The sequence below is a fragment of the Giraffa tippelskirchi genome, chromosome 11 (genome assembly GCF_054371585.1).
Source record: "Giraffa tippelskirchi isolate mGirTip1 chromosome 11, T2T-mGirTip1v1.2.pri, whole genome shotgun sequence".
NCBI lineage: Eukaryota > Metazoa > Chordata > Mammalia > Artiodactyla > Giraffidae > Giraffa > Giraffa tippelskirchi.
Window position 1 is genome coordinate 117,730,464 of NC_137285.1, and position 15,631 is coordinate 117,746,094.

Sequence of the window (15,631 nt, forward strand, 5' to 3'; positions counted from 1 at the left end):
GGTGAGCCTATCTTTCAAAGCTTCTTGGAATCTCGGGATTTTGAGAACAAGAGAGATGGAGTCTCTCAGGACGGGATGGGACTGCCTCACCAGGCTTCCTTTGTCATTACAGGGGAGGTGTTGGTAGTGAGTTCATTTCCCACCCCACCCTCCACTTCGCTTTCCCCATTTGTCCTTCAGGCACATCCAGAACATTGGAGAAATCAAGACTGATGTGGGAAAAGCCAGAGCGTGGGTGCGACTGTCCATGGAAAAAAAGTTACTTTCCAGACACCTGAAGCAGCTTCTCTCAGACCATGAGCTCACCAAGTAAGACCATTCCACTTGGAGTAGAACCAGCTCCTGGGAGTGGCGGGAGGGATTGGAAACCCATGGGAAAGGAGAGTATGTGGTGTATCATTACTGCTGAATTCAGCTAAACTCAAATTGCATGTGAAGGTTTTGCAGCATTTCTTCTTTTTCTTTATTCCTTTCTGTGTAGAACACTATTGTGTACTTACACTGCAAAATATGTTTTCTGTTTTCCTGTTGATGAATAATAACTCTTTTGGCAGTGATCAACACAGCATGCTTGTTTTAGTAGGAACATTCAGACATAAGCAGTTGACTGAGTGCTCTGTGAACTGAGTTCTGAAGGCCTGGAGTCTTCAGACTAAGCCACAACCACCACAGGAAGCACTGGTCCTCCCTTTTGGCCGTTGGTTCCTCTTATGGGACCTCTTGTGGTCTATTCTGGCTCCTTCAGCCATTGGTCAGCCAGTGAGCTCTTGTTGAGTTCTACCTTGGGTCACTTCCCATAAAGAAGATGGGAGGACTTTTCTTGTTTGGGTGATTTTTGTGATGCAGCATTTCTTCTTCTCCTTGTTTATCTGTAGAAGAATAATTCTGTTATTATCTGTAATCTATTCTTCCTATCTTCTCAATCTGCATCTTTCACCTTCCCAAATAGCTTTCTTGCAGAGGTAGTGAGAAGAATGGAATCCTCATTGGGTACCTCAGAGTTTTGGGGATCCTCCTCTCTTTGTGGCACTCAAATGACCTGCATACTTCCTGGGCATAGGATGTTTTCTTGGTCTCTTCCTTGTCTTCAGGGAGAAAGGATCGGAGAATCAAAAAGAAACTTCTAATATATCCGCTTATCTTTTTTGTTCTCTCCTGAGCCTAGGGCCAGCCCAAAGTAGCTAGGTCCTTGCTTTTTCTCACTCCTAGAACCGCTAACCCTCAGTTCCCTTCTCTTGATTTTGTGTTTGCTTTCATTCTGTACCCAGGTTACTAGAGCAGGAGGGAGAAGAAGGCTGTACCCCTTCTCTGATTATCATCTCTCAGTCTTCTCCTGTATATAATATGTTTGATTCTTTCATCATCAGCAAACCTGTTGGGCATTTTTCTTTTTGGCATTTCCTTGGGCATCTTTTAATGGTATCCTTTATTATGTGACTTGCCTGTTGATGATAAAGCAGAGAAGCAGATCTTGAGGAAATTTTGCATAAGTGAATTGATTATACCTGCAGAATCTGTTTTTATTTAAAGCAAAACTGTGATTTTTAAAAGACTTTATTGTATGTTTAAACCACAGCAAGAAACTAGTTTCAAAAGCTTGATAGGTTAGGGAGCTCATTTTGAGAGGTTGTGAAATAGCAGTTCTTAAAGTGCTTGAATTTGATTCCCTTTAAGGATGAAAACGTATAGGAATAAAATTTGAAAACTGGGAGACAACTAAAAGAAAACAAGTGAACATTTAAGCCTGGAGTTTGGAAGGGAATCAGTTGCATACCAGTGTCTAGAGGCCAGTTGTGTGTCCTGGAAAAATCTGTGGCCGTGTGGGCACTGGGGTCTGACAGGACAGGAGAGATTCCTGTGGGGGTGGTGTGAGCATTGTCTGCTAGGAGATGGCTGCAGGTTGGCAGGAGGACAGGATACAGAGGTAGCTGAAAGGGGCCCAGTCCAGGAACTTTATGATAGAGTCCAGGGCAGTAGATAGGTCTAGGGCCTGTGAACCTAAAGGTCTAGGCAGGAGCAGACAGGGCACAGACCTTGGTGAGGAGGCTAATTTTGGTTTTTTTAAACTGTGGCCCTGTTAGAGGACGACAGCTCAGAATTGATTTACTGCATAGTAACTTCTCACATGATATTCTGACCCCTGTGCTACTCCAGTGACTAGAAAATAAGGAGAGTTTTGCTGCCACAGACTGCATTTTGAGTGGGGTATAGGGAGAGAGAAAGATGTACTTCATCAAAACCTATCTACTCCTCCATCCTACCCCTCTCATCTTTCTTCTCAGTTTGCTTACAGCCCACTTCAGACCCCTCACACTTCTCAGGATGTGTTAAGCTCTTTCAGGGCCTAGTCACAAGTTTTCTTTGCTGGAATCTGCCAAGATACCCCAGCGACCTGGTCCATTCCTCCCCAGGCACCCATAGCATTTGTTACAGTACTTGTTCATTCCTTTTTTTTTATACCACAGGTGGGATGTGTTATCATTATTGTTATTTGTTTGCCACTTACTAAAATTTGCTTTCTTTGGAGGTGTGAACCATACACCTTTCACTGTATGCATTTTCCCTACTTAGGTTCCTGGTTTTGAGTCAGTGTGACTCCGTGCTTAGCTTTACCTCCCACGTACACATTTCAGGTCCTTAGCTGCTGTTCCATCTGTCTCCTTATTTATTGCCACTCCCTGGGTTTCACTTTCATGCCCCTTTCACCCTTCAGCTGTGCTAAATTTAAATTTCTTGAAGTTGGTCATGTATTTCCCTTTATTTCTAAGAAAACTATTACTTATAGGGCAGATTGCAAACTCTTTAGCCTGAATGTTTAGGCCTGCCTTCATTTTACCCTAGCCAGACTTTTCAGTCTCATTGCTAACTGTTTACTTCCCTGAGCCCTCAACTCTAGCCAAACTGGCTTTTGTACCCTGTCCTTCTCCTTCTGCAACCCCTGTCTGAATGTGTGCTGTCCTTCAGGCCCCTTCTGTTCTAGGACCATCAAAGCTCTTGCAATTTCCAGAGAGAGCCTTTTAGAGCCTTTTATTTGGCAACTTGTTATGTTATATATTGTGGCCTTGAGCAGGTTTATTCATCTAGACTGTATTTGAGGATAGGCTTTCGTCTCTGGCTCCTCGGTTGGTGAATTATCTGTGTGAAGAACTGTATAAACTGTCTAGGTAGAACCTCACAGGTCTGCTGAATCCCACACTTCTCTGGCATGGTGATGGCAGTCTGGGCAGGCAGGACAGGGACCTTGCTTTGTTCTCTGTGTGTTTCTCTGTGCTGTGGTTATCTGCATTGGGCTCTTTGTGTCCCTGATGCTTGGGGAAGGTAGGCCCTCTGTGCCTGCAGTGTCCAGCACAGGAGTGAGCAATGGATGATGGATGGGAATGGGAAGAGGTTTGAAAAGAGGGTAAGAACATTCTCTGTACAGCTTTTCCTTGTCTGTGACCTGGATCATTCCATTCCTTGCCTCTGACATGTTCAGAGCGGTGTTCTGACCTGTGGGTCTCAGGTCTGCTGACGGTTCGAGGCTAGCCCTGGTAGGAATGATGACCACAGACCTCCTGCCATTGCTACTTGCACGCCACACACTGGGATGATGCCCTCTAGAATCCTTCAGGTTAGGAAAGAGGTTCCACACCTCTGACACTTTATAGTAACGTCAGCTCTTGGACACGAGTAGAGCTTGGCTTGTGTTGTTCCTCTGTAGGTTAAGCCACTTTTGCTCTAGCCCTCAGGTGGAATTGCTGGCTTTGTTCCTTTTTTAGGTGGCTACAGAACTTTGAGGCTTGCCCTCATGTTCTTTTCTTAGCCATCTCCCTCCAGAACTATACTTCTAGCCTTTTTCCCCCACTTTTGGCTGAGAGCTGACGTGTTACCTCCTCTCCGACAGAAAACTCTACAAGCGCTACGCCTTCCTGCGCTGTGACGACGAGAAGGAGCAGTTCCTCTATCACCTCCTCTCTTTCAATGCCGTCGATTACTTCTGCTTCACCAATGTCTTCACAACTATCCGTGAGTGGCCCTCTGCTCCCCACTAGCCTTCCCAATGCCAGTCTTCATGAACCTACTGGAGGCTAACTTACTGTCCCTTTTGTAAATAAAGAAGATGATCACATGTCCTTTCTTCTGTGGGGAGAGAGGTCTTTACTAGCCCTCCTTGGAGGTTGTTTTTTCTCTGAAGTTTCTTCTTGTTTTGAACTAGGATGCTCATACTTTTGGCCATTGTGTTATCACTGTGGTCTTGGGCACAGCTCTGGGGGCCTAAGATGGAGTGGGGTGGTGGTGGTGAAGTTCACTGCCCGCTCTGCACACCTGTAAAGAAATCTCCCTTTTGTTTTGGGCTGAGAAAGTCATTCAATATCAGAAAGTTTCAGACTGGCCCCCAGGGAAAAGCAGCTCCTGAAGTAGCAGGAAGAACTCCAGATGGCTGTGGGAGGTTTGGGTCTGGGCCCTGTTCTACCCTAACTCATTATGGATCTGTGAGCAGTGTCTGCCCCTGCAGTGGTCCTCCATCTCCCAGTTGGCAGAGTGAGGGAAAGGGATCGAAATGGTCTCAGAAAGGCCCCTGGAGCCTCATTGTTCTTTAGTGCCAGGATGCTCTGTTAGGTAAACAGTCACTCTAGTCCATGGGGTCGCAAAGAATTGGACATGACTGAGCGACTGAACTGAACTGAGTCTGAATTTGCCCATAGCTAGTTGTTTGGCCCCGACTCAGCAGTGTGGACTCTTGTTTTCATATGACACTCATCCTCCTCCCCAGAGAAGAGGGTCATAGGCTTTGGTGGAAGCAGCACTGGACTGAAATGTAGGAGGCCTGAGGGAAACTGCCTCAGGAAAGGATTGTGATACCTGCCTGGCCTCTCTGGAGATTGTTACTAGAGTCCTTGAGATGACAGATAGAGAAGTGCTCTGAAAAGCCATTCAGTACAGTGTTGAGTTGGCGATGTTTAAGGGACAGTTTTTCTTAGCTCTGAGCTCACAGATGGGCTTGGGTGTGATGTTTGGGTAATAACCCTGGGAGGAGTGAGATTGAGAAGGTTGGCTAATATTCTAAACTGGCCTCAGGCCCTGCTGCTCCAGGCTCTGCACCAGGAGCTGCAGACATGCCAGCACACCTGGGGCAGGTCAGGGCCTTCTCAGGTACGGGAGGGAGTCCTGATCCCCTCCAATGCCTTGTGCCTTCCCCTAAACAGTGATTCCTTACCACATCCTGATCATACCGAGCAAGAAGCTGGGGGGCTCTATGTTCACCGCCAACCCATGGATCTGCATCTCAGGAGAACTGGGTGAGACACAGATCCTGCAGATTCCCAGGAACCTGTTAGAGATGACTTTCGAGGTATGTGTTACCCAGGGACCACATCCCCAGCTCTGAGGGTCTGAGTTTCAGCTGCTACTTTGGCACTTTCCTCCAGGGTTTTATGGAGGCCTTGCTCTATACAGTATTATGCTTCAGCACAGCTGACCTGTCCCAGGATGATCAGAGGCCAGAGCCAAGGGTTGACCTGAGGAGAGGGAGCCTGCCCTGTGTAAATGGTCTCTGGCTGGAAGGTACCCATCTGGACTTGCAAACCTCCCTGTCCATGGTGTGTTGAAGAATTCTCAAGAGTTCTTTCAGCTGCTGAACCCAAGGATTCACGGGGACCTCAGACTGCTCTGCCACTTCCAGAGCCTTCTGTCCCAGGTCCTAGTTCTTCCTCTAGGTTGTAGTCTCTTTCTTTCTCAGCATCGTTCCTCAGAGATCGTACTGTACTGCCAGCTTTGGTGGCAGGTGGAGCCATGAGCTCTGCCCCTGCAGATAGTGGGGCCAGCTTGCAGGCAGCCAGTCAGATCTGTGCCTCTGAGCAGTGTGGCACTTTTCTCCTATTTTCTTGACCTTCCTGTCGTCTCTGTTTCCCTGTTCTCTCACAGTGCCAGAACTTGGGGAAACTCACTACTGTGCAGATAGGCCATGATAACTCTGGACTCTACGCCAAATGGTTGGTGGAGTATGTGATGGTCAGGAATGAGATCACTGGACATACCTACAAGTAAGTGTTCTTCAGCCCTGCCCTGAGACAGTGGGGCCTGGTGTACTACCAGGTGCTGTGTTTGATGCTTGGGTATGTGGGCTTCTCAAGGAGACCTTTTAGGTGTGATAGGCTGAGCTTTCTTGTTGGAAAAGCCAAAAAAGGAGGGTTTTCCAAGTGGAAGTGTCTGCTACCACTGTCCAGGCCACCCATCACTCAGGTGGCTTCCCTGATGCTACACAGTGGGATGAGGAGCAGGACCATGAGGGGTCCCAGGCCAGTTTCAGAGCCTGTCCCCAGGGATTGGCTTTGTTGATGGCCTTTGTGGATCAGCAAGGGGAAGGACGCTGACGGAGCTGACAGCTCTGACAGGCTGTTGCCTGAACCTCAGGTTTCCATGTGGCCGCTGGTTGGGGAAGGGCATGGATGACGGGAGCCTGGAGCGGGTCCTGGTTGGGGAGCTGCTCACATCCCAGCCTGAGGTGGATGAGAGGCCATGCCGGACCCCGCCCCTGCAGCAGTCTCCCAGCGTCATCCGGAGGCTCGTTACCATCTCACCCAACAACAGACCCAGTAAGTGGAAGGTGGGGCTGGGCCCTCACGCTGCCCAGCCTGGAGAGTGGGCAGGTTTCTGGGAGCCCTGATGAGGGAGCCTAGATCTGTGCCTGCACAGCTGCCTCAGGGACCACCTCTGCTGACAAAGGCAAAGCAGCATCAGGGGTTGCCACCCTCCTCTCATGAAGTAGTGCAGGGATTTGGCACTCTGGTTAGAGGACTGGGAGGAGAGGGGAGAGCTCCTGGAGCCAGGCTCAGTGCTCTGTGCTATTTGTATGTGACCCTGTGGAGGAGAGGAGTCTGCTTTCTGGCCTTCCCTGTTTTCACTATCAAGTTCCTGGCTTCACTGTCAAGGCTTGGCACTTTTGGTCACTAGAATTCCAGGGCAAAGAATAAATTTTACTAGCATCTATTAGAGACTAGACTCCAAGGTATTAGCTGTTGCTTTTTGTCTTAAGATTTTAGGAAGAGCTAGCTCCACGAAGTTGGGTGAGCCAAGAGCAACTCAACTCTTCCCAAGGTCCAGGCTGCCCCACCTCTCCTGTGGGCCTTCCCTATGTCCTGAGTCTTTTGCTCTGTCAGCCAAGCACTATTAACCTCTGAGATTGGATATCTGCTTGATTTTTATCAGAGCTGAACACTGGGCAGATCCAGGAGTCCATCGGTGAGGCAGTCAATGGCATTGTGAAGCACTTCCATAAGCCTGAGAAAGAGGTGAGTCTCCCTACCCTCCAGCCCAGGGCCTTATATTGAGTAAGAGAGAATAACCTTGTTCCAGGCTCATGTGCTGGGGACAGCCCAGCATGTAGAGGATGTGCCTCAGTTAGTTTGAGATTCAGCATATTCCTTCGTCTGGGGACCTGTGCCTAGAGTTACCCTGTTTTCCTTACATTTTGACAACACAGCAGAGTCCAGTGAGCTGTGTGTATTTCTCTTGTCTTATGAATCTGTCTGCATCTCCCAGTGGCCACACAGGCTCTGTCCCCTGTTGGGGCCCAGAACCATCAACTGTTCACTCAACAGCTTTTCACTGAGACCTCTCTGAGTTGGGCCCTTCCAGGTGCTGGGAGGCTAGACAAGGTCCCTGCCTGTGTGTTGCTGCCCTCCCAGGTGTGGGTGGTGGGCTTGGGGTGTAGTAGTTGGAGGGCATCTTGACCAAGGCTAGCCTGGCACTCTCCCCTGTTTCCTTTTATAGCGAGGTAGTCTGACGCTGTTGCTTTGTGGAGAATGTGGCCTTGTCTCAGCCCTCGAACAGGCTTTCCAGCATGGATTTAAGTCACCACGGCTCTTCAAAAATGTCTTCATCTGGGATTTTTTGGGTGAGTTGGTCTAGGATTTGAGGGTGGGAAAAACATGCAGACATGAGGGGATCATCAGCCTAATGTGTGGGTGCTGACCACCAGGGTCTGAGATATGGAAGCCAAATCAAGTGAGTCTTGGGTTAGATCTGTTGTTTGATGGCCCTGGCTTTTCTCAAAGGTAATGATAGAACACCCCTACCCCACCTTTCACCCCTCATCTCCTGTGAACTGGATTGGAAAGACTCTTTCCAGGCATCTGTTATATATAATGACCCCTCACACTTCCTGCTTGTAGGTCCAAGAGGCCAGTTGATAGCACTTAAGTCCAAGCCCTTTGTTAGACCCACTTGGAGAAATTGATGCAAGAAGCTTCTTCCTCAGGAGTTTTGTTGAGAAAGGACCATCTTTGTATCAAGGGTCACATGAAGGAATTTAGAACACAGAGCTAGGAAACATAAGGATCATTTTGAACTGTGACCAGGGACATCAGAACACCCTTGTTCTCACTGAGTTACCTGCATTGACATGGAGGGGCCTGAGGTAGGACAGTCAGGGATAGGTTCGTTTTGAAAGCCTCTGTCACTAGCAAACTTTTCTCCTCTTCACAGAAAAAGCACAAACCTATTATGAGACTTTGGAGCAGAACGAACTTGTGCCTGAGGAAAACTGGCATATGAGGGCCCGGAACTTCTGCCGATTTGTCACGGCAATCAACAATAATCCCCGGAACATCGGCAAGGATGGCAAGTTTCAGATGCTGGTGTGCTTGGGAGCCAGGTACTGCAACCCCATGGCCCGGCGTGCAGGCAGCCAGCCCTGCAGGTGGTGCTGGAGGTGCCGGGGGTGGGGAGTATCCTATGACCAGATGCCCTTGGGCGGGTGAGGTCTTGTGGGCTTGGTGGAGGCCCTTAATTTCCTTCATGTACCGTGTGTGTGTGGGGTGGGGATGAGAACATGTGTCTAGTTGGGGAGGAAGGGCCACATTTTGATGAGAGGAATAAAACTGCCCCCCTGGTAAAATCTGAAGCAGAGTATATGTATCTAGTCACTCCTTCAACAAATGTTTGAACGTGCTAGGCCTCATGGAGGGTGTGGGAATAAAGCTGAATAAAACATGGTTCCTACCATTTAGAACCTCACTTGTCGTAATTAAGTACAGTACAAAGCAGAAGTTTGGGAGAGTTTGAAAAAGTACTCATTCATAAGGTTTGCTGAAAATGTAGAGGAGAAAGATCAGAGGAGGCTTCGAGGAGGAGGTGGTATTTGAGGTGAGCCTTAACAAAAGGATAGAAGTCAGGAGGGAGCTTGAAGCAGACGAAACTAGCAGAGAGGCCCTAAACAAAGCAGAGGATGTGGGGTTAGGAATTAGCAGGTAGAATGTGGGAAGGGCGGTAGTAGGATGGGAGCCTTGAGGAGCTGGGACAGAGTTGATTTTAATCAGGGGACTGAAATGATAGTCATTTGATATCAGGGATGGTACACATCAGAGAGGACAAGATTGCTAGGGGTTATTCCAGGGGTCAGGTGAGAGCACAAAGACCAGATAAACAGGGCAGTTTATTTAGGCCATGGAAGGGAGGAGTTGGCATAGTGGTTAAAGACAAACTCTGGAACCAGAATCACCAGGTTCACATTGCAGATCAGCCACTTACTGGCTGTGTGCTCTTGAATAAACTGCTTATGTTCATCAACCAGTAGATGTTTCTTCATCTCTCCTGTGGGGATAATAATAGCACTGATAGCAACTCCCTCACATCATAGGGTTGTCATGAAGGTTGCCTCTTATAAAGGGGCTTGGCACATGCTAAGTGCTATTTGTGTGTCAGTTTGTTGTGTATTCCTGGTGGTGGTGGCTGTGGAGAGGAGTGAGGTTCTAGGAGATGGAGGATTTGATGCTGAGGGGACGTAGTGTCTGGTTGATGGTGTGTCTGGAGGGAAAAGGGGGCAGCAGGGGAGGAGGAGCAGGCCTTGTGCGGATGACAGGGTCTGTTTGGATTGGCATTCCTGGGGCTGGGTAGCCCCCCAACGTTGATCCTGATTGTGCTCGTGTTCAGTCGTGTCTGACTCTTTGTGACCCTATGGACTAGCTGGTCAGGCTTCATGGAATTTCCCAGGCAAGAATACTGGAGTGGGTAGCCATTCCCTTCTCCAGGGGATCTTCCGACCCTGGGATCAAACCCAAGTCTCCTGCATTAGCAGGCGGGCTCTTTAATACTGAACCACCTGGGAAGCCAGGTAGCCCCCAGTAGGAGCCTTTTAAAGCCTCATAAGACATCTTCATCAGGCGCTTTTCGGGGAGGGGAAGTGGACTGTGGGGAGAGACCTGCTTCTCCTGCTTCACACTTGGTTCAGGGGGTGATGGAGCAGGTCTCCCCTTGGGCTTTTGCTAACTGTCTCCTGTCCCTCTGACCCATTGGAATGGATCCTTCCCTGCCAGAGACCACCTCCTGCACCACTGGATCGCTCTGCTGGCCGACTGCCCCATCACTGCACACATGTATGAGGATGTGGCGCTGATCAAAGACCACACACTTGTCAATTCCTTGATCCGCGTGCTGCAGACGCTGCAGGAGTTCAACATCACGCTGGAGACGTCTCTGGTCAAGGGCATCGACATCTGACCTCCCAGCACCAGCCAGCAGCAGGACCCAGAGACTCGCCTGCAACTTCGCCCCTTCTTCCCAGAGGGACCTAAGCGAGTTGTGCAGGAGATGAGAGGAGATGTACACTCACTGTAAAAAGAAAAGTAGAGGATTTTTGGAATAAATAATCTATTTTAGAGTTTATTTGCTGATTTGCTTTTTACACACTTTCATGTGAAAGAGTGATAGGGAGAGGGAGATGAGGTTGGTGCCGCTTATTTTGAAGCTGGTGCCCTCCCTCGCCGTGGCCACGCTGGAGCCTGCGGCCTCCCTGGACTGAGCCTGCGGCGCCGTGGGGCAGTTCCATCTCCTCACCCTGCCGCGTTAATGAGGCCATTCCACATTGTTTTTAAACTAATGTTTTCTATATTAACATTATTATGGATATTTGGCTTTCACGGGCCACACAGGTGTGCTGAGCAGGAATCCCCATGCTCCAATCAAAGGGATTTTTCGTAGTGCCTCTGTAAGCACTGATAAGTCAGCCCTACGTCTTTTCTGTTTTGTCAGTATTATTTGGGAAGGAGACATGCCGGGATGTAACATCGTGCAGAGAATCATGTTTCCTCTTGGCACACAGTTGCACAGAAGTAAATATAAGCATGTTTTAACAGGTTTTTTTTTTTAATGTATTATTTATTTAACCCTCCATTGTATGTTTTAAGTCTTTTTCTTTTCTTTTTTTCTTTTTTTTTTAAGGAAAAAAAAGCTGTCCCAGTCTAACTGGCTATGTTATTACTGTTAAATTTATGTTGTTTTGCAACTTAGAAACCAGCTGCAGTATGGCCCACTTAATAAAACACCTGAAACGAAACTGTGTGGGCCCCTGACTTTGGCATGGGGGCTGTGAGGAGTGGTGGTGGAGAGCACAGTTTGATCTGAGGGGAAGGAGCTGTAGCACTCCCTTCCCTACTAGGCCTGCCCAGAGGGGTGAGGGGCGTTGGGTCCTGGGTCCTACCCACTGTGGTGCCAGGAGCTTCCATGGCTGTTTGAGAGGAAGGCAGACAAGGGTTATTTTCCCACCTTCCAGAGGAGGAGGCTGAGGCAGGGGGAAAAAGACCTAAGTTGCAAAGGTGGTCACTTGACTGAGACAGGATGGGCCATTTCTTGACGGTAAGAAAGACCAAATGTGGGAACACTGGGCACATGAGATCCTGTCTGCTCTCGGGAAAGAAAGCTTTTTCCCAGTGTGGCAGGTGATAGAGCTTTGTTAGATTCCCAGAAATCAGCTTGTGTGTGGTGTGCTCAGTTATGTCTGACTCTTTGTGACCCCATGGACTGTAGCCCATCAGGCTACAGTCTGGTGTGCTAATCCTCTGTCCATAGGATTCTCCAGAGAAGAATACTGGAGTGCATTGCCATTGCCTCCTCAAAGGAATCTTCCTGACCCAGGGATCAAACCTGTGTCTCCTTTGTTTCCTGCATTGGCAGGTGGGTTATTTACCTGCTGAGCCATCGGGGAAGCCCCGTAAGTCAGCTTGATTTGGTTTTATTTTTCAACCAAGCTGCTTTGGCAGGAAGCTCCAGAGGTGTAGCACAATCATGTACAGCCCCTCAAGCCAATCAGTGTCCTCTTTTATGCTTCCCTGACTTGGCATGTTCTGTTCCCTCTGCCTGGAATGCCTACCCTCATGTCCGCTTGTGTTCTTTGTTCAGGGTTTACTTTAGGAATCACCTAGTGACTCCTTGGGCACCATTAATCATTCTTTCGTTGTGCTCCTGTAGTTTCTTAGATGCTAGGACTTCCTTTCTGGGTTGGCATTGTCTGCTTTCACATTGGGCCCACTTTTTAGACCGAGTTTCTACAGGGTGGAGAGGGTCAATGGTTGATCTCCCTCCCTGGTGACAGGCATTCTTCAGGTGAGGCTTTTTGAAGAGGTGAAGCAACTGGAGGTTTCAAGGCAGCCGCAGTGCACCGTCCTGCCAGCAGGGGGTGTGAGCGGGTCACGGGAGTCCAGCTGTTTTTGGAAGCTGGGGCTGGGGGAATGGGAGGGAAAGTGCCTCAGAGCATATATATGTGTTGTGGGCGCTCAACCAGAGATGACATTAAGCCAGATGCTTTGCACACACACCTCTCCCTTTTCCTCACAACTCGCAAGGCAAATGTAGATTATTCTCTGTTTATAGGTGAGGAAATTGAAGCTTGGAGAAGTTTAGTCACTTGCCCAAGGCCACACATCACGTAAGTTGTCTGCAGTTACCAGAACTGTTTACTGCAAGCTTGTGGCTTTGGAGCTGCTCCCTTACTGGATTCAGATCTCTGCTCAGATGTCCTTACCACTCTAAAATACCAAGTCACTTTTTATTGCCTGTTCTGCTTTATATTCCTTCCTAACACCTGTAACCTGCAAATACTAGTTATTTGCTAATTTTAAACATAAGCTTTATGAGGGAAGAACCCGATCAACTTGTTCATGATGTACTAACTGGCACCTGTTTTGTACCTAATAGGTGTCTGTGGAATACATGAATTCAATGGCAGTTGTTAACATCACAAACTGTGGGCCAAAGTCCTTTGGTTGAATCCTTGCTCTGCTACTGGGACTGAGAAAGCAAGCTGTTTACTCACTGTCGATGAAATGGGAATAGTAATAGTGGCTGTGTCATAGGCTTGTTGTGAGGACTAAATAACTCTGCATGTATACCTAGAACAGGTCAAGTGTGGGTAAATGCTGGTCATTGTTATTACTGTATTGTATCAAGCCCTGTCCTGGTTCCTATGACCCAGACCCCCTGTCCTCAGAGACCTCAGAGGCTCAAGTATTCGGGGGGAGTATGACATCAGGAGAGATACTGCTCACCATGACCATATCTGCTTAGGATGGAGGATTTTCGGATGAATGGAGATTGCATGTAGAGTGAACTGCATGGGTGAAGGCATGGCGATGTCAATGTGCCCTCCCGACTGGGATGCTTGGGGAAGCCTAGTACTAGAGTCAGACAGGGAGGAGAGCAGATGTGTGGGCCCACAAAATGGGAGACAAAAGGCTGACAGGTATCCCAGGGCCTTGAATGTTGCTGGCGCTCAGTAGATGTGGACTGAATGAACGAACGAACGCGCGCTACAGACACCAAAAACCAAAGCCATGCCACCTGTACATGGCCCTCCTTGTGCACATGTACACCTGTGAAGAATGTTGCTGCTGCTCCGAGCCCTCCTTGTCTGATACGTGGATGGAAACCTGGGGTCAGAGCGAAACTACTGGGCTAAGACATGACAACTGCATGTCCCCAGTGCAGTGTGCAGTCTGAACAGGTCACCTGCAGTATGTGCTCATAACTACGTATATGGTCTAACTCAGGGGAGACTCACCCATGACAGGACCACATCTCAGAGCAGCAAGAGGGGGCAGTATCGTGTAGGTAACCTGGGAGTATCTCTCCTCTGCCTCCTTCCAGCTTGTGGGTGCTGATTACCTGAGCCAGTGCTCAAGCCAGTTGGAGATAAATGACCTTCCTGGATGTGGTGATGTGTCTGACTTGCGAAACGGTCCGGTGGGTCTTGGCTATGTGTGGTGGGTGCACGGCACCCTGCTCCTGGTTATGTGCTTCAGCAGAGGATGCTGGTGGCCTCAGTCAGCCAAAAGCAGTGGAGAAACAACACCCTTTCTAGCAGATGCTGCTGAGAAGGTAAGTGTGAATCACATTTTACAAATCAGGGCTCTCCTGGAACCATCCATCTCTCTGCCCCTTCTAACAGCTGATTGTACTGTGAGTGTCTCACTTTCTACTGTGTTTTGTTTTATAATCTGCAAATCCTTTTCTAATGACATGGTAGAAAAGAACAGACACGCTCGCTAGCTCCGTGTTTCAAGGAACCAAAGTCAACTGCCTCTCCAGCAGCTCCGGGGAGGTCAAATGCATTCAGTTTGCTCGGCAAGCAGCCCTTCCTGCCTCGGCTTCTGCACCTGTGCTAATAAATCAGTGCTTCCCAGACTCTGAGATTTCAGGGACTGGTCAATAAACAAGCAGATGAACTCAGTGAATTGTTAGAATGTGAGCACCCTTGTAACCACCACCAGGCCAGGAATAAAGCTTTACCCACATCCCCAGGTTCCCCACTCCCCTCCTTCCAACTTCTTGACTTACACCGAAACCACTTCCTTGAGTTTCTTTTATTATTTTATCACCCACATGTGCATCCCTATACTCTATAGGGTAGTTTTACTATTTTTTTTTTAAAAACAAACCCAATTTATTATTTATTTATATTTTTGGCCTCACCTCTCGGCTTATGGGATCTTAATTCCCCAACTAGGGATTAAACCTGGGCCCCCGACAGTGAAATCCGCGGAGTCCTAACCACTAGCCCACCAGGGAACTCGTTAGTTTTACTATTTGTTTGTTTTTGTTTTTTAACTTGATGCAGCTCTTTTAATCTGAAGAGTCTCCTCTATCCCTGTCTTTTCCTTACAGTTTATCTGTTGAGGAACCTGGGCTGTTTGACCTGTAGTTTTTCCACAGCCTGGATTTTGTAAGTTTTACGCTGAGGGTACAGTTCAGTTTGCTGAACTTTTATTCTCTGCATTTCCTGCAAATCAGCAGCTAGAGCCAGAGACCTGATTCACCTCAGGTTGGATCCCGCTTGAGAAACCTGTATGCAGGTCAGGAAGCAACAGTTAGAACTGGACATGGAACAACAGACTGGTTCCAAATAGGAAAAGGAGTACGTCAAGGCTGTATATTGTCACCGTGCTTATTTAACTTATATGCAGAGTATATCATGAGAAATGCTGGGCTGGAAGAAGCACAAGCTGGAATCAAAATTGCTGGGAGAAATATCAATAACCTCAGATATGCAGATGACACCACCCTTATGGCAGAAAGTGAAGAAGAACTAAAGAGCCTCTTGATGAAAGTGAAAAGAGGAGAGTGAAAAAGTTGGCTTAAAGCTCAACATTCAGAAAACTAAGGTCATAGCATCCGGTCCCGTCACTTCATGGCAAACAGGTGGGGAAACAGTGTCAGACTTTATTTTTCTGGGCTCCAAAATCACTGCAGATGGTGATTGCAGCCATGAAATTAAAAGACGCTTACTCCTTGGAAGGAAGATTATGGCCAACCTAGACAACACGTTAAAAAGCAGAGATGTTGTCAACAAAGGTCTGTCTAGTCAAGGCTATGGTTTTTC

General features: G+C 48.1%; 1 protein-coding gene across 11 annotated transcripts in view; it reads left to right on the plus strand.

Moving 5' to 3' along the window:
- Positions 1-11,314, plus strand: part of DENND5A (DENN domain containing 5A) — a 97,013-nt gene extending 85,699 nt beyond the window's left edge. For 8 of the 11 annotated variants that reach the window (XM_081540714.1, XM_081540715.1, XM_081540717.1 and 5 more), the window contains 9 exons: positions 181-309; positions 3,884-4,005; positions 5,187-5,332; positions 5,905-6,023; positions 6,394-6,575; positions 7,189-7,271; positions 7,753-7,876; positions 8,467-8,635; positions 10,296-11,314. In XM_081540714.1, coding sequence (XP_081396840.1) covers positions 181-309; positions 3,884-4,005; positions 5,187-5,332; positions 5,905-6,023; positions 6,394-6,575; positions 7,189-7,271; positions 7,753-7,876; positions 8,467-8,635; positions 10,296-10,479 — 1,258 coding nt within the window. In that variant the 3' untranslated portion in view covers positions 10,480-11,314. Of the gene's footprint in view, positions 1-180; positions 310-3,883; positions 4,006-5,186; positions 5,333-5,904; positions 6,024-6,393; positions 6,587-7,188; positions 7,272-7,752; positions 7,877-8,466; positions 8,636-10,295 lie in introns of all 11 variants that reach the window. The other 3 variants (XM_081540718.1, XM_081540716.1, XM_081540720.1) reach the window with 2 other exon arrangements.
- The last annotated feature ends 4,317 nt before the right edge of the window (positions 11,315-15,631 follow it).